The 17849-nt window shown below is 46.3% G+C and overlaps 1 protein-coding gene across 2 annotated transcripts in view; it reads right to left on the reverse strand.

The window, feature by feature from the left end:
* Window positions 1–846: 846 nt before the first annotated feature.
* Stk35 (serine/threonine kinase 35) overlaps window positions 847–17849 on the reverse strand; it is a 31214-nt gene continuing 14211 nt past the window's right edge. For both annotated transcript variants that reach the window (XM_021149590.3, XM_021149597.3), the window contains one exon: window positions 847–5375. Coding sequence is in view for 1 of the 2 variants with exons in the window: in XM_021149597.3 (XP_021005256.2) it covers window positions 5299–5375 (77 nt within the window). In the remaining variant the exon portion in view is untranslated. The remainder of the gene's footprint in view (window positions 5376–17849) is intronic.

The following is a 17849-nucleotide window of genomic DNA, read 5'->3' on the forward strand; positions in this document are numbered from 1 at the left end:
GAATCTGTTGGCTATTCTCCCTCCCTTTCTCTGACACCGGAAGTAGACATCTACATTTCACCTACTCAACTAACTACAAGGGGATATGGCAAAAATGCATTTATTGGAAATGTTCAAAAGAAAGTCTAACAAAAGTCAGGTCTGGTGGTGCATGCCTCTAAATGAAAATCTTAACACTCTCACACACAAACAAACATAAAACCCCATTAAACTTGTGCTTACATTTTTCAAGTGCCAACTCATTACCAAGGTCAAGGATCCTTTCCAGAAGGCTTTGTCCCCTAAATCCAGGATCTAAAATGGAGTTTACACAGTCTAAGTTTGTGTCAGAAGCGTTTTCCTCTAACACATATCCCAGAGTCCTGATTCTTTTCACGTTTTGTTTTGTTTTGTTATTTCTTCTGAGACTTACAGATCTCCTTGGGTAAGGTCCAAAATGCTGTGTTGTGGTGGTGGGGTGTGTGCGTGAGGTATGCCAACCATTAATTTTTACTAGACAGGAGAGCTTCAACAAGTGCTGCACAGTAGTGCCAAGAAAGTCAGAGCTCAGCTTACCAGACTCCTAGAATCCCAAAGGTGATTCTTCAGGAAGAGGACCTGGCCGAGACCTGGCCCAGCATGGGATCTTTACTTGCTCTGAAGGTAGCTCTGGTACTTCCTCATCACATGGAAAGACAGAGGCGCATTAAGGCTGTTATTGTCCCAGCTGGCCAGCTTCTCATTATTACTTTAATTGGTCTGTTGAGGGCAGGTCAGCTAGTCCAAGTCGTCAGAGATGCCAGGGATCAGGCTCTGACTCTTAATCCCAATCATAATATGGTGGCAGTAAAAATCACAAAACACTCATTTTCAAATAGTGTATGGCTTTTTGACCCCATCAAATAACTTTATTCACACAAACGTCCCTTAATTTACAACGTTTCAGTCATTCATACACATTAGGGGGAATCCACAGTGTTCAAGGAACTTAAATATGTTATCATAACAACCCAAGTAAGCCAAGTACAAAAAATATTCATATAAAGTTGTTCACACATAGGTCCTATATTACCAGCTTCTGTGCAAAAAAAAAAAAAAAAAAAAAAGGAAAAAAATTGGATTAACTAGTATTTGAAACTAACCTTGTGCCTGGCTTTAAACCTCCCTCAAAACCAAGTTTGACCCACATGAGCATTAAGAGTAACTGAAATATCCTCCAGTTTTGACGGCAAGGAGCCCTTGGGGTAAAAGTGTTGTGGGGCGGGGGGGGGGGGATCCCCTAAATAGGTTTCCTTCTTCCTATGATCTCATCTGGATTAAAAAAAAAAAAAAAAAAAAGGCCCACTTGTTCTGGTACTCTCCCCAATACTAGGGGCCCTAGGCAATGAAACAATGAATGGCAGCAGACTTGGCCCTCAGTAATGGCTGTGGATACTGACATCAGCCAAGATGCCAGTACCTACTGCGTTCTCCTTCCTTGCATGTGTCCAGACAAGGCTCCTTTCCCTCAAAGTCGGGCCTGTGCTGACCTGTGTGCACGAGCTCGGAATCAGAGAAGGCAGAAGCCTCAGCCTCCAGAGTCTGCTGGCCTGGAGGGCCAAAGCAGCAATCTCAGCCAATTCGGAGGTGGGCTCCCAGCAGCTGTCTGATAGGGAGAGAGATCCAGTCACGGGGAGGGGTAACCCAAAGACCCGCCTAGAGTTGAGCCCCCCAGTGCCCCCAGATGGGGTGGGAGGAAGAGAGCTGGAAGAGCTCCTGGTGGGCAGGGCAGGAAGGGGCACATCAGAGTAAGGCGAGGGCCGTACAGTCCCTCCTGGGAGGACAGCAGTCAAACTCTTGCTCTTCCCACTCTTCAAGAAACTTAAAGGTTAAAAGCCATATCATCCATCCCTCCGAGCTATCTTCTCAAACAGTAAACAGCTAATAGCATCAACAGATTCCCACAATGCTCTTTTCCTTTTCTTGGAATAAGATTCACACAAAACAATATAACTTTATTGCTGCAAAACACTGGTTTTCTAAAATAGTGATATGTTAGAGCTGAGAATCTTGGAGGAAGAAAATGACACCGTGGGGCAAGAAGGCTATGAGGAAAACAGGGAGTGGTCTCAGCACCACAGGGTTAGGAAGAGGAGTGAGTCAAGAGCCTCTGCTCCCTCCGGGCTTCTCCGCCTTCACCACCACTGCAGTTACTACTGGCAGTGCCACAAAGGAGACCAGGCCCTATCCAGAGTCAGACCTTCACCTAGTGTGAGCGCGTTTCTCCTCCAGCTGTAAACAGGGTATTTTCTTTAAGTAAACATTAAAACATCCCTCAGGCAGCCAAAGGGCAAACCCTACAAGGTGGGACTGGAGTTCTTACTCCCTGCCCCAGTGCCCCTAAGCTAGGTGAGGCTAGAGCCCGAACCTTGGTCTCCAGTGACCAGAGGGGGTTAGCTGGTGCCAGTTTGGATGGTGCAGTCAGTGTCATCCTGGCTAGAGCTAAGAACAGGGAGGAACAAAGGCAGTGTGCATATGTGGGCAGCAGCATTTGGTCCTGGTCTAAAGCTGCTGTGAGGGCCACGGAGGCAGGCGAGAGGGGTGTGTGTCTGGCTATAGCCCACAGGAGGTGGCTGGGGGCTCAGGTTTCCTTCCCCTGTGGCTATATACAGGTGGGAGACTGTGAGTATAAGTGACAAAATGAGCCAGAAGACAGCCACCTGCTTCTGGCTGAGTCTGGACAGGGGAAGACAATGGAATAAGTAAGGCACTATGATCTATCCTGCGCTCAGAACTGAGAACTGAGGCCAGGCTAGTCTCCCAACAGGCAATCCTCACCACCACCCCCAAAAGGACAAAGGTTAAGAGTTCTGCAAACTTCTAGAATGTGAACAGATTTAACAAACCTGGAGGCACCCGAGATCAGATGCCCCAGAGCTTCTACTGGCAAGTCTGCACCCCAGACAGAGGCAGAAGAGGGAAGTAACAGAGGAAAAGGATGTCCATCTCCAAAAGAGACAGGGAGCTGGACTCTGAGAAGACTGCAGAGCCCACAGGGGTCCTGACCCACCAGCCACAGCACAGCAAGCATGTCCTGGGGCCAGCCTGCAGCTAGCTGGCAGGTGATAGGTAAGCAGGGATTACAGGGAGGAAGAATGAAAACAGCAGGGGGAGGCACTTGGGGCTCAAGACCTGGCTCTCACTGGAGCCAGAGAAAGAGGTGCAATCTCCAGGCCAGAAGCAGCTGGGAGTCATGGAAGAGAAGGTACAGGGAAGCAGGCTACCCCTCACTAGGCTACCAACCTGCAACCTGCAGAGGCTACACTGACACCAAGAAAAGTACGTACAGTGGGAAAGCACTATAACCCAGGCCTGGTTAGAGATGGGAAAGAAAAAAATAAGGTAGACAGATAGTGAACCTTTATCAGGAACCCAGAGCAGGACTAGAGCAGGAAGAGTTGGGGTCCTGAGCTCAGAGACTGCTTTTCCCATCTGCTCAGGCACAAAGAGATTGCAGCACCCAAGGGGAGGGAGGGCAGCAGAACAGAAATGGAATGTATCTTGCACTTAGGGGACACCGCTGTTCCCACTCTCCCAGGGGCCACTCTGATTAGGCTCAGGAGGCTGCTTATAAAGTCACTCAAGGAGACGAGATGCTATCACAGTGCAGCACAAGGTAGGGCTCTCACCTGCAGTCATGTACCCACAGGAGCAGCAGCTGACCTCTGGCCAAGAGGAGAAAGAAACTTTGGTGCTGAGTTGCCTACGAGAAGGCTGGAAAGAGAAACGTGGACAGAGCTGCTAACTAAGCAGGGCCAGCTGTCAGGGTCAGCTGTGCTGGCCTTTCTCCACGCTGCAGGAACAAGGGACCCCTGCTTGAGGGAAAGCTGCCCCTGACCTCTTATTTCTCTATCCACCCTGTGTTAGTTTAGGAAGTATAAACAAGAATGAACACAGATCCCTTCTTTCCTTGTCCAGAGATCCCATCCCACAAGGCCAGAACAAGGTGAAAAGTCTGGAAACGTTTTGGAGCAACCAAAGGTGCATCTAAGTAGAGGGCAACACCAGAGAGAATGGTGGGTCCATGAGGCAGCTGGAGGGAGATCTTCCCTCAGGAGGCTGTCAGAACACTGCAAGGAGGTTGTGCAGCCGTCTCGGGATATAGGTCGCGGTGCTTTATATGGCTAGCTGCTACATGGCCTCTATTAGCCACCTGGACACTCCCATCTGCCTCAGACCTCCCTCTTCAAGGCAGGTCCTTTCTCTGCTCATCAGACAACAGTGACATGGAGGTTGATCACCTAACATGAAGTCCCTGGGGGTAAGAGAGATGGCGCTTGACAGTGTCACCCAGTGGTGACACTAGGGATCCTGGTATACAGGGCACACCTTTCACTGTGAGGAAATGATGTCAACAGCCAGTTAAGGGTACTCTGCAAGGATCAAAACTGGATCTTGAGACCTAGGTAGTGTCTGTGACAGGCTGGACTTGTAGCACACAGAGAAGACAATCCAGGAGGAGAGGGTGAAAGGTACTGGCCTCATAGTAGTGACAAGAGGCCAAGGAAGACCAAGTTTGACAGGGGGTTGGCACAACAGTCCTGGTAGAAGATAGGCTTCTGCAAGGAGTGGGGATGGAGTCTCTTAATCCCCAAGTGATGGGATGACCACTCTTGGCTTCTTTCCTCAGGGATCCCAGTTGGAAAGGGCAAAAGAGGGAAGCAATGCCCACTACAGTGAGTACTGGTGTGGCCTGGGACTCTCAAGAACTTAACGAGAACCAAACCCATGGTTTAGGTCTTCTTTCTAGAGTCCCTCGGGCCAACCCCTGGTGTTCCTCTTCTGAGAGGTTCTTCATCTCTGATCCTGTCTGAGGCTTGAGGGCTGGCCAGGACCAGCCCTTCCAAGGAGTCCAGCAGCTCCCACATCTGGGGGAGGCAACTCAGAGGCTGCTTCCTTAGCTCTTTGTTCGCATCCCTTTCCAGGAGAAATACCAAACTCTGGGGAGACAGAATTCTGTGGGAAGTGGGGTGCTAAAGCAGAACTGAGATGTGTGTAAGAAAGAAAACAGAACGTGAAAGAGAAAACCAAAACTGCTTCCTAACTTAAGAAATTAACAGATTAACAGTGACTATATGCATAAGCTTTGTCCACATTCAATGTTCTTAAAAAAACAAAACAAAAACAATAAAAAGGTGCCTGTCCAGAGTGTAGCCTTCTGCTCTTCAGAAGTCTTGATGGTTTAATGTTAGAAAAACAATTATTATTCTACTGAAGGAGAAAGAGAAGGGTAGAGTGGGCAGCCCAAGCATGAGCTTCACATTGTGGGAGGTCCAGCTGTCAGGAGATCACCACCACCTGTACCCTCTGCCATCCTGTCCGAGACACGATGAAACTGTGGGTCCCGAAGGATCGACCTGGAAAACAGAAGGCAGGCAAGGAATGGACATTGGATCAGTGGGTGAAGGGATAGAGCCAACACCCAAACCAAACTGAGCCCAAAGCAGTGTACACTGTTTTCTAAATACTTTCATGAAGTAAGCTGAGCTTCTACCTACCTTCTCAGGTAAGGAAACTGGTGTCTCCAAGGCTCTGTGACTAAGGGAAGACCTGGAAGGGGGAACCTAAGGTATGTTGGCTCTAGCTACCAAGCTGATCCCAAATCCTATACCTTTTTCCTAACTCCAGCTTCCCTGTACCCCACAGGACCCATTCCAGACAGGCCATTCTCCCAGACGACCCTGATGGTCTTGGTTCTCCACTCTAATCAATAACTGCTGTTACAGCCTCAAAGCAGCCCCTGTAAGATTTTGCTAATAGTGTTCAGCATCGAGAACCTACATACACTATGTTAAGCAACAAGTTTTAAAGAGACCACATTACATCATCCTCCTCTTCCCACCCACCCACCCCTTGGTCAGGTAGACCCAGAGCAAGGTTTCTCAGAACCAAGTGATAGGTCCCACTCTGCCCACAGCATCATCTATTGGGGTTATAGCTCAGAAAGTGTTCTGGAGACAAAACTGTGTCTTATTACGTTCTGCCTGCTGACTGTACAAATTCAAGCCCTTTGTTCTTTAGTCTTATAACCTATGTCACAAGAGATTTTACAAATCACATAAACTAAGCTGTGCATAGCTTAATGATACAATAAATGTAGAGCTGTCTGAATATCAGAGTATACTTATTGGACCACCATTGTGTACTGTCTGCTATTACCTGAAACATCATTACATATAACTGTGCACACACACACACACACACACACACACACACACTCTACTTAGAAGAATGCCTGATCCTGGTCCCATGAGCACTGGCTGTTATTTGGGAAGTGCTCTGATGTGAGGCCTCAGGAATAAAACAAGAAGCTGCCCTTCAAGGAAACCTAGCACACAAAAGCCTATAGAGATTAGCCTTGGGTCAGCCCCATATTCTAAGCCATTTAAGAACATAGCTAAGTATAGCTTTGTCTTACAGCAGGTCATCAGCGTAGCAATGTTCTGAAGTTTTCAAACGGTTTACTTTCTCCCTAGACGACTGACCTACACAGGTCCTTTCCTGCACACTTGCCACCCTTCAGCGGCTTCTTTGTTCTCTAGACACATCAAGCCTACTGTCTGCAGGGTCAGGGAAAGCCACCAACAACCCAGGGTATTGCCAAGGATATTGGTTGCTTTCTACAAACTGATGGGAAGGCCTATTGCTGAAAATAACACTTACATATCTCTGTGAACACAAGTCAAGCTGGGCCTGCCTAACTAGAACCTTCACCCCTAAACATGAAAAACAGACAAGTTTTCATGATACTAAGCATGCTACCAAAGCAGAAAGGGAAGCACAAGCCAGCTACAAACCCTGTGATCTACAATGGTAACCTGCTTGCTTAATACACTTGTGTGACAATTGAACGTACACTGTGGGAATAACCACATGGACTAAAGGTCCAGTCCATGAGATGGAACCCAAGCCTGACACTTCTCTGGTGGCCAAGAACCTGGGACTAGATAGGCAGACCATGGGCCTAGAGGAAAACCAAATACTATTGTTCTGCTAAAGAAATGCAGCAATAGTGGTGCATGCCTTTAATCCCAGCACTCAGGAGGCAAAAGCAGGCGGATTTCTGAGTTCGAGGTCAGCCACGTCTACACAGACAAACCCTGTCTCAAAAACAAAAACAAACAAACAAACAAAAGAAATGCAGCAATGACATGACTCCTAACAACTCTCTGCTATGCCATAGATCAGTGTTTTGCTCAGCCTCACCAGAAAAGCCTTCTCCTGGAGTAGACGGGAACCAATAAAGAGATTCAAATCTGGACAATGTACAAAGAATGAGAGATGTCAGAGCAGATGGATGGCACCAAGGTAACAAGGCCTCCTAGACACAACAGGACTGTGTTACCATGACAGGTCCACACTTGAAAGGGTCCCAGCACTGAGAGAAAACCAGACAGCTTCATCAATAACCAAGAGGCTATCTTCAATTGACAACAGCTTGCAAAAAGCAAACCTAGTTTTCTGCAACAGAGTAACTATACTGAAAGACACCCCACCCCTACGCCCAGCAGTAAATTGCCAATATAAAACAAACTCAAAGGTATTTGAGTGTTTTGTTGTTGTTTGCTTGTTTTTTCTTGTCTCATGTTGCTTTGTTTAGGCATTTTTTTTTAACCTTACTGATCATTTGCTTGCATATTATGGCTTCCAATTTTGTTTTTGTTTTTTTTTTTTTTAAAATGAGCTTTGTGTATGTCTCTGTCTGTATGTATGTGTTTCTCCTGTTTTGGGTTTTGTTTTGTTTAATTAATTATTGGGGGCTGGAGAGATGGCTCAGTGGTTAAGAGCACTGACTGCTCTTCCAAAGCTCCTGAGTTCAATTCCCAGCAACCACATGGTGGTTTACAACCATCTGTAATGGGATCTGATGCCCTCTTCTGCTGTGTCTGAAGACAGCTACAGTGTACTTATATATATAATAAGTAAATAATTTTTAAAAATTAATGGGGTTTTGTTTGTTTTAATTCGCCTGTTTGCTTTCTAAGGCGAAAAAGACAACAGGAGTAGTTTGGTATGTAGAGATGGAGAGAACCTGGGAGAATCACAGGGGATAACAGTCAGAATATGAGAAAATAATAAACAATTTTTTTTTTTTTGTTTTTCAAAAGTAAACAATAAAGCTGAGCGTGGTGATGCACGCCTTTAATCCCAGCACTTGGGAGGCAGAGGCAGGCGGATTTCTGAGTTCAAGGCCAGCCTGGTCTACATAGTGAGTTCCAGGACAGCCAGGGCTATACAGAAAAACCTATCTCAAAAAACCAAAATAAATAAACAAACAATAAAATCAGCATGCACAAAATTAACTAGACCCAAAGTCTGTATGTAAAGAGCATGCAGTCTAGAAAGAAAGCTCTTATTTCTGAGGCCTACTCTTTCATGAATGCATCTGCTCCCCTACTAGCATCAGGGATTAAAAGATTCCCCCAAAAATCCACTTGGGGATTTCTTCCCAAGTTGACAAACTTGGGCAAAAACTCATACTCCCTGATGCCTTGGCAGCTATGCCAGCTTCTGTAACTTTTGCCTGTTGCTGTTGTCTATGTGTTTAGTAGGTCAGTCGGTGAAACAGAAGACAGACAGGTGCACCTTGCCCAGGAAGCACACACACCACAGCATGCTGACAGGACGGTGCAGAAGCACATTTTACCACCTCAACAGAACAGTAAAGGCCATGTGCTTAGAGTCAAAGCAGCCCTGAATCCTTGTTAGCTGATGAGCAGTGCAGGTCCCAGCGTGTGGGCCCTTGCTTAGCTCCTATCATAGTACCACATGCCATCCTTGGCTCCCCTGGTGACCAGGGTTTTCCTTGTTGCTGTCAGTGAGACTCCTGGCTAGAGCCCTCCTGAAAGTCAAAGCCATATCTGCTAAATAAGCATAATGACAAATGGTAGCCCTCTGTAATGGACTTTACAGTTTGTAACTACATCCCACAATTCATGTCAAGATGAGCTTGACCACTTTTCCCAAAGCAAAGGTGCAGAGAGAAGCAGCAACTGGCACACATCACAAAAGTGAGACTAGTAGGTCTAACTTAACCAGAACTCCGCAGCCTTCCCACTAGAAACCCACTGTGTGCTTCAACACTGGTGAAGCCTAACAGCTTACATTAGATTCGGCTTGGGATAGAAGGTGATCTATCAGGTTTTCTATAAAGTCTTACCTCTGTTACTTCACATCTTTGACTAAGTTTCCTCGGTACAACTCAATTTCTCTATACCACATCTTTATTTTTTTTGTTTGTTTGGTTTTTTGAGACAGGGTGTCTCTGTGTAGCCCTGGCTGTCCTGGAACTCACTTTGTAGACCAGGCTGGCCTCGAACTCAGAAATCCGCCTGCCTCTGCCTCTCGAGTGCTGGGATTAAAGGTGTGTGCCACCAGGCCCAGGTCTATAACACATCTGATTGAGCACTTGCAACTTGATAGGTAACCCAATGAGGTGACTTTCAACCCTCCTGCAAAGCTTTTCAATTTAAATTTGCATCCTCCAGCAACTCTGAGGTAGGAGGTAGTGTCATCCTGGCCTTAAAAGAGGATGAGCTAGGAGAAGGGCTGAGTCAGCAGTTTATACAGAGGCGCGTCTCTTTCCAAAGCCTTACTTTTATTACATAACCTGCATTCTTTCAGACCCAAAGCCAAGTGTTATTGCTTAAAACACATTTAATCCTTACATTTTATAGAGAGAGCTCAGCAAAGAGCTTGTGGGTTAGGCACCTGTCTTAGGCACTTGTCATATGCCCAGGGTACAAGGCAGAAAGGAGTGACAGCCACAGGAACTCCAGCAGCTAGCTCCCCTGCCAGCCAAGCAGTAGTTTGCTCTACTCAGTGAGCTGGGGAAACAAATCATTCCTATTAAAGCCATCAGCATCTTAGAGTACAGAAACTAGAAGAGCAGGTGAACAAGGAACAGAAAGATGTGACGAGAGACGGGACAGTGTCGACCTCCCGCCTTCCCCATGACAGCCTCTCGTCATGTATGTCTAAGTGTCATTTCTTTAAATAACTGTAATAAGTAGAACCAGTTTGAAAAACTGGATCCCTCCCTTCTCTGGCCCCTAGTTTATTAATATACTATATTATCTTATGAAATGTGCTTAGAAACATGGCAGGTCAAATACAACTTTCTCCTTCCCAGACTCCATGAAGGAAAGGCACAGGCTTCACAGGAGGCATCCGAGGCTTTGGAGCCAGACTACCTATTACCTGATAGAAATTGTCAAATTAGTATATATAGCAATATATAATTTACAAACTTCTCAGAAATGTTTAAAAGGACAGCATCTTAAGGGAAAAAACATTGTTATAAAATCTTCTGCCTTTGACTAAGTTCCTATCTCAGTGCAAAGTACTCATACCAAGCTTCTGAGCAGCCAGTGTATCGAGGGAAGTGTATTCACACCCATGAAAACTGGGCTATTTCTCTTTGCTGACATCTAGCAAGGGGCATGAGGCCTGTGCTGTTCTGGCACCAAGCTACACATCCCTGGGCTCTCTCACACCATCACAGCAGGACAGGTAAATGCAGCATATGGAAAGCATGGACTCTTCTGACAGACAGGTTAGAGAGAGAGGCTCCTGTCTCCTTTTCTTCCCAGCTTCTCAGCATGAGACCCCCACCCTGCAAGGAAAAGCGGATGCTACATTCCTGTGGAGAGAGCTCCTGAAGGCTAACCGTGGCAAGGCTGACTGATGGGGCTGGCTGCAGATCATGTCCCCTGGGTCTAAGTCAGGTAAAGTACATAATTCATGTCAAGAGCAGAATTAGAATCTGGCAAAGATCGATCTGTAAAATGGCAAATACATAAATAGGAATTACTTTTCTTAAATGGCTTTACTCTCCTTGGCTGGCAAGCAGCTCAGGAGGTAGGAGTGTAGTTCTGGAGGGAGTAGAAAGACTCAGACTCCGCATTCCTAAGTCAGTGTCAGGGGGTGCTGTGGACCGATAGCAGCTCTCAAAGGAAACAAGCAGTATCCACTAGTAGCCAGGGAGCCTTGCTCCCATATTCTACATCCCATCCACCTACTTTGCCCAGTCATCTGGCCTGACAGCTTTTCGGAAAAGCAGAATACCACCTGGGCTGAAACACAAATAAGTCTTGGGCACAGATTCCCACGTGCTGGCCTATTCAAAAGCAACAGGAAAGACAGACATCTCTACATGACAGGAAGACAAGAGGCCTGGCTTCCAGTGCCACTGCTTCTTCCTCTAGAGACTTCATTCCCCTCCCCCACCCCAGCCCCAGGTGCTCAGTGAAGAACTTCATAAGATGGAAGGTTATTTATTCCAAGGCTCTTCTAATCTCAGGAATGGAGCATAAGTTCTCAAATCCCTCAAAGGCCTTAAACTCTCACAGTACATATGTCATGTGCAGTTTTCCTGTAGACCATCTCCCTACTCAGATTCTGAGAAGTGCCCATGGCACAATGAATAATCAAAGACAGGAGCCTGATTTATGCAGGCAAAAACTAACCAGAGGCAGCCATGAACACCAAGAGAACTGGTCACAGCTTTGCAGGTAGGCACGGGTAAACAGCACAATCTGTGTGGCTAAGATGCAGGGAATCCAGTCAGTGAAAAACAGTGAGGCAGCCTCAACTCAACATGCCAGAGCCTTTCCTTGGCTCCAAAGTCTTCAAGTAGAACCTGCAACCCTCCTTCAAGGGCACAACACCATTGAGAGATATGGGCTCCATGTCCCATCGTCTGAAGCTGTATCCACAGCTATCTTACTCCCTCAGAAATACATTTTTAAAGAAAGCACAGCTGCCAGGCCCAATGGACACCTGAGCAAGAAGACTCAGTAAGAACAGCACACTCTAGAAACATCAGCTTTTCCTCAACTGTGTCAGAACACTCCACAGGGCAGTGAGTGAGTCTATGGCAACAGCACAAGGAGGGGTTTTTATACACAGAGCCTTACTTCATCTTAGTATGTCAGTGATCACACTGTACTACTGACATCAGACTATTTTAAACCATCTGATTCCTTTAAGTGTACTGCCAAACTTGCTAGTATTAAAAAGTTTACCAAATGCACACACACAAAAAAAATTTACTGGCCAGGATGGAAGATTCTAGACTTAGAAGGCTCCATGGTGACCAACAGTAGGCAGAGCTGCCAGCTGAGTCATTCTGACTGTGTGTGTAAGAGCTTGGAACCACTGAGACCTCTGCCCTGGCCTTGAAGGAAGACAAGAGGTCTTAGGGTTGGGGCTGGAGTTTTTCTTTAGCACTTTAGCTGTAAATGGGTCCTATATTAAAAGAGGGGACATTTTTGTTCCTAGAAATAGCTCTGATAAATAGCTCAGTTAGATAAGTGGATACCATAACAAATACCCTTCCCTCAGCCTATTAAGTGTGGGGTTGAAATAAAAGCTGCTCACTGCCTCAGTGGGTCCCCACAGAACCAGGTTCAACTGTAGCTGCTATGATTAGCAGAAAAAAAGGCTCCAGGGAAAAGTCAGGGATCCTGGGATTTCCCCAAAGGACACTTTCCCACCAGGAGGAAGCCATCTAAGTCCTTGTTACTAAAGGAGAGGTCACTCTTCCATGTGGTGACAGGACAATTTGTGGTTATAAAAGGAAAGGCTCAAGGCCAGAATGATCTGGGCAAAACATTGTCTGGTTACAGCTCAAAGCCGAGCATGCCAAGGGAAACTCTTGGGGGCTCTTGCTAAGGAGTCTGAGGCTTTCTTAGGGGAAAGAAGGGCTCCACACACCACGAGAGAGAGAGAAAGTCAAATTCATGCTTAGCCTGGAAAGGTTTACGAAAAACAAGAATCTCGGTGGGGGTAAAAGGGAGCATGGCATTTGTGAATTCTCTGCTTGCTGAGCTGCACTACAGAGCATGGTGTGAGCACCACCCCACATCACACAGGTAAACAACCCAGAGAGAGATGAGCTATCCAAAGCCACCGAGGTAGAATGGGTAGTGTGGTTTAAATGCAGATTCCACAAGTCCCTAAATGTCACCACTGTGAAAACACAGGGCTTCCTCAATCTTGGTTGTCTTCCCTCCTTCACACGGGACTGTGTATTTAGTTTCAGGCCCTCTACACAAGTATACTGCCAGGTGTGGTGCTGTAGCTCCTTCCCAGAAGGTCTGACCCACCCTCCTAAAATATTAGAGGCACCGATCCACCCACTCTCCAACCCCACCTTATATGCAAGATGAAGTTCCTCCTCCTTAGGCTGACATCAGAGCCCCTGGCAGCTCAGAGATCCCTGACCTTGTATGAGCCAAGCCAGGCCTAAGCTCTTTGCATATACATTCTTGGTGCCCCGCCAATGCTCACTCTGACTTCTGCTCAGGATCCCAGCTGATGGTCTTTCTCCAAGTCTATCTAGACAAATGTTCCTGTCACCTACTTCAAAAGACAGCACTCTTTTTCTCTGAGCTTCTAGTGGCCTTTAAGACACCCCTAACTTCCTCTCTGGAATGGAAGAGAGCAGTGGGAAAAGGGGCAGCCACACCAAGGACACAGTAAGACTTTAACTGATAACCAGCGGGAGGACAGAGTGTGGCAGAGTGTGGAGTTCCCTTTCACATCCCACTAAGAAGCCAGCTTGGTCCAGGCCAGATCCTCTGCAATAGCAAACAGGTAAGTGCAGGGCTATGAATACACACATGTTCATTATGCACACAGAAAGAGACCCACAGGTTCCTGGGTTCTGTTGTAAACACCATGCCTTTCCTTTGTACCATCGGCCATTTAAACCAAGGTGTGAAAGGATACTGAAAGACAGAAGTCTCTTCTTTACCAGGTAGAGGTCAAGTTAAGGCTACAGAGCTCATCCCTAAGCTTTTGATAATTGTACTCAGTCTTAAAGGCAGCTGAGGAGGACTGTGACAATGGCTTGAAATTCTCTCTGATAGGAATTATAATTCTTGCTTATGGCTGTCTTAAGGTCTTGACACTGCTAAATTGGAATCACCTTCTAACACTGTTTCCCCCAAGGCCAAAGATAGGGACTGCAGAGGACTCTCTTTAGTCTGCCCACAGCATCACACCAGCTATATGAGCAGGTGCTCAAGTAGAATTCTCTATCAGTGGGATGGAGCTGCATGCTCTCCAAAGCCTTTTTATACCACACTAGAATGAAGCTGGGCCCTGCAATGGTCAAGGGGCCTCTGGACTTTGTCAGTAGTGACAGCTGTACTTCACTTTCAGTACTTGGCTTAAACCCCAGAACAAGTTTCATAAAGGTAAAAAGTCACCCTGTCGTTTGTCTGGGGTGTGGTATTTTTCACACCCATTTCTGCTGCCCCATGCAAACCGAGAGTTCTTTCCAAACATTCACCAGATCCAAACAGGCAATCTGGTTACTAACAACAAATGAGTCTTTACTTGTGACTTCCAGTTTTCTTTATGTCTGGTACAAGGGGTTGGGTCCTGCTGGCGAGTGTTTGTGCAGTCTGCCAAGATCCCACAGCAGCACACTCCTACTCCATGCCTGAAATCTGTCCTAGATTGAGCTTTCTACAAGGGCATGTCTTTGGCATGTCCAATAGAAGCAGAAAAGGAAAAGCAAAGGGCTGTTATATGTGGATGCTAAGGGGTCCCTTCCCTCTCCCTGGAGGATGGAGCTAGGTACATGCAGAATCAACCAACTGCCTCACATCACCTTGGTAATTTTACTCACTGGACAAAATGATAAATACTAAACCCAAACTGATACAGCCAATGGTTCTCCCATCACTGCTCTAGGACCATGCTTCTGAGTCCAGAAAAAAAAAATTCAAACCATCATTCATAAGACTCCTTCCTTCCCTCAGCTTCAAATCAAGATTAGTTTTGTAGCTGGAAAACAAGCATTTCTATCTTCCTTACTATACCTTACGGGTGCCAGGGTAGCTCTAACACAGTCTTCCCAAGTCCCTGGGCATCATTTTCTTTAACAAAGAAACAAAATACAGAATTCTCTCTGACCTGTTTATGTTGCAGGCTGAGTTACAGCTTTCCCTTGGTAGCTCTTACTGAAAGTGAAATTCCTTTAAAGTTGGGAAATTCACTGCAGTGTTTTATAGTATTGATTTATTTTAAACTTGGTTGGCATTTTTAAGACCTGCCATGCCTCTGAGCTCTAGAAATGCTGAAAGAAATCTATTTTTTTTTCCTACTTTTTAGTATGAAGTATTAGTTGAGATGAAAAGGGGCTGACAACTTGTCTGTTCTTCCTTACTTTGTCAAGACACAATCTTGGGTACTCTCCCCAGGCCTGGATCAGCACTTGGGAATGGCACCTTTCCCTTCTCAACTGAGTAGTCCTGAGTAGCCTCCTCAGCACATGCCCAAGTGGTCTCCTCGAATCTCAACTATGACAAGTTATTCTGAAGTCCCTCAAGAACCAGTCCTAACCACTCCTCCACACAGACTTCCCTGCCATCCACTGAGTCATTACCTATAACTAACCTGCAAGCTCTCAGGAGACAGCAATAGCATCTAAATAACCAATGTCACCAATGGACTGCACCGCCTGCTTGCCTTGGCCCCAGAATTTTTCAACACGGGGTTGCAGGCAGCCCCAACCATCAGAGCAGACATTCTTGAGGACATCGCAGCTTTAGTCAGGACTTGAATTAAGAGAGCTGTCCCTGAGAATTACAGCAACCCTGCTGTTCTGTTCTGGGTTCTTGTCTACCTGAAACTTCTGGATAATTCTTGAGAATGGGTCTCAGACAGGATGTTATGGCAGCTTCTCCTCTTTGCAAGCTGGTACTGCACTGCTCCAATGAAGACACTTCTATGGGTGTCTGTTCTAGACTGCCTTCCTTGCCAATGTCTAGAGCAGTGTCAGAGTAACTCAAAAGGAATCCATCTGTACACAGGCTGATGTTACCTAAAGCAGTGGCTGGGCTGGTGGTCCTGTTGTGGTATACACAGCCAAGAGCAGCTGTTGCTATGGAGGACGCCCACAGGAACTGTATATTATATGGAGGGCAATCAGTGTAGTTTTTTTCTGGAAAAGAATCCATTACCTGCTTCAAAGCATGAACCCACACAGGTGTGGTTTTCAAGAGACTGCAGAAGGCAGAATGGAAGGATGGAACCTTTCTGACTCTCAGTGAACCATGGCTCTCTCATGTACAGAATGAGGACAAATAGCCTAACTAGATAGATGATGTAGAGCAGAAAGCACATGACAACTTATCCCTGAATAAGTTCACTCAGGGCTAGAAATAAAGAGACAGGGCCATGGGCCCCAACTCACAGGCCCCTCAAACAGGCTTCTCTGATAGCATGATTCTATTCCTTAGGTCACTGGGAATATCTTCATGTCCCCAAGGTCCCAAGAGATTCAAGTTGGAAGAAAACCAAACATTCAGACAGCTTTGCTGGCAGCTGAATGATTATCATCAGAGGCCCGAGATTTTCGGAAGGGATGAAATCTCTGCTGGGTGGAGTCAAGGATGCTAGAGAAAGCCCTATGAGCAGCATCTGGGCCTTGCTACCAACAGCCCCAGGGTAGGCCTGCTCCTTCCAGATGCTAGCATAACAGAGGACCCCTGGGTGGGTACACAACTGTTAACACAAATAACACTTTGGTTTCCTGCTGTCTGAGAGCAGGAGCCACAAGAGGTGACAACAGGATCCCCCAGGAAGCTGCCTGGACCTGCTATCAGCCTTCCTCATCTGTGGAGGACAACTCCAAAACACCTAGAAAGACAAGGCCCCAGGGGACATGTGTACACTGGTACCTTAGCCAAAGTCATCACAGTCAAAAGCAAAGTTTCTATTTCCTGGAACAAGAGAGAACCAAACATGGCATCTCCCCCCAAAGTTCTCTCTTGGTATATAGCTCTGTGAAATACTGGGGACACAGCCCTGACACAATCTATATAGACAGGGACTCAAAGGAGATTAAGACAGAGAAGACAAGTCTGCCAAAAACAAAACATCTGCTAACCATCATAGTTTGAATAGGTTTGTGACTCAAGTGTCTGAAAGCTTGGCTATAGAGTGGCTCTACTAGGAGGTGTGGCCTTGTTGGAGGAAGAATGTCGCTGCGGGAGGTGGGCTTTGAAACTCTCCTAAATGCCTGGAAGACATTCTGCTCTTAGCTTCCTTTGGATGAAGAACTCTCAGTTCCTTCTCCAGCAACCTGTCTGCCTGTATGTTGCCATGCTTCCTGCTATGATACAGGACTAAGCCTCTGAATCTAAAGCCAGCCCCAAATGTTTGCCTTTGTAAGAGCTGCCTTGGTCATGGTGCCTGCATAGCAATGGAAACCTTAAGTCACTAGTCAATGGATCCCCTGTAGCCAAGTGATCATTCTACTGAAATAAAAGCCTCATTCATAGGTGCAGCAGTCTACCTCAGGCCACAGAGTGTCAAGTCCCTCCTTCAAGCCCACACACCTGAAGGGGGATGTGCATTGTGGCCAATTCAATGCTACACAGACTAAAGCTAAAAACAACTTCTGAGACAGAAACCAAAGGCCTTGGCCCTTTAGCCACCATACCTTTCCTTGAGACACTGCTTGAACCAGGACACTAAATCTCATTGAAGAAACTATGTCCCATGGGAAACCTACCAAGTTCTCTAGCCCCTGCCTACACTCCAAAATGCTTCGAGCTAGGACAGCAAAATTCAGGCTGGTCCATGCTAAATTATTCACTGAATTCAATTATGAGGATTTCTTAAACTTACAGTCTAAACTATACACTATTAGCTCTATGATCTTCATCAACAACAACCAGGTCTAGTTCTTTGATATTAGATAACTACTAAGACTTCATATGGAGTAAGACTCTATTCTATGACCCCACCTCTCCACAGACACTTCAAGTCACATTAACATTTGATTTCCTTCAACAGGCTGTTAGCTGCCC

This window comes from Mus caroli, unplaced genomic scaffold (assembly GCF_978045245.1).
Source record: "Mus caroli unplaced genomic scaffold, Mus_caroli_1 scaffold_2, whole genome shotgun sequence".
Taxonomy (NCBI): Eukaryota; Metazoa; Chordata; class Mammalia; order Rodentia; family Muridae; genus Mus; species Mus caroli.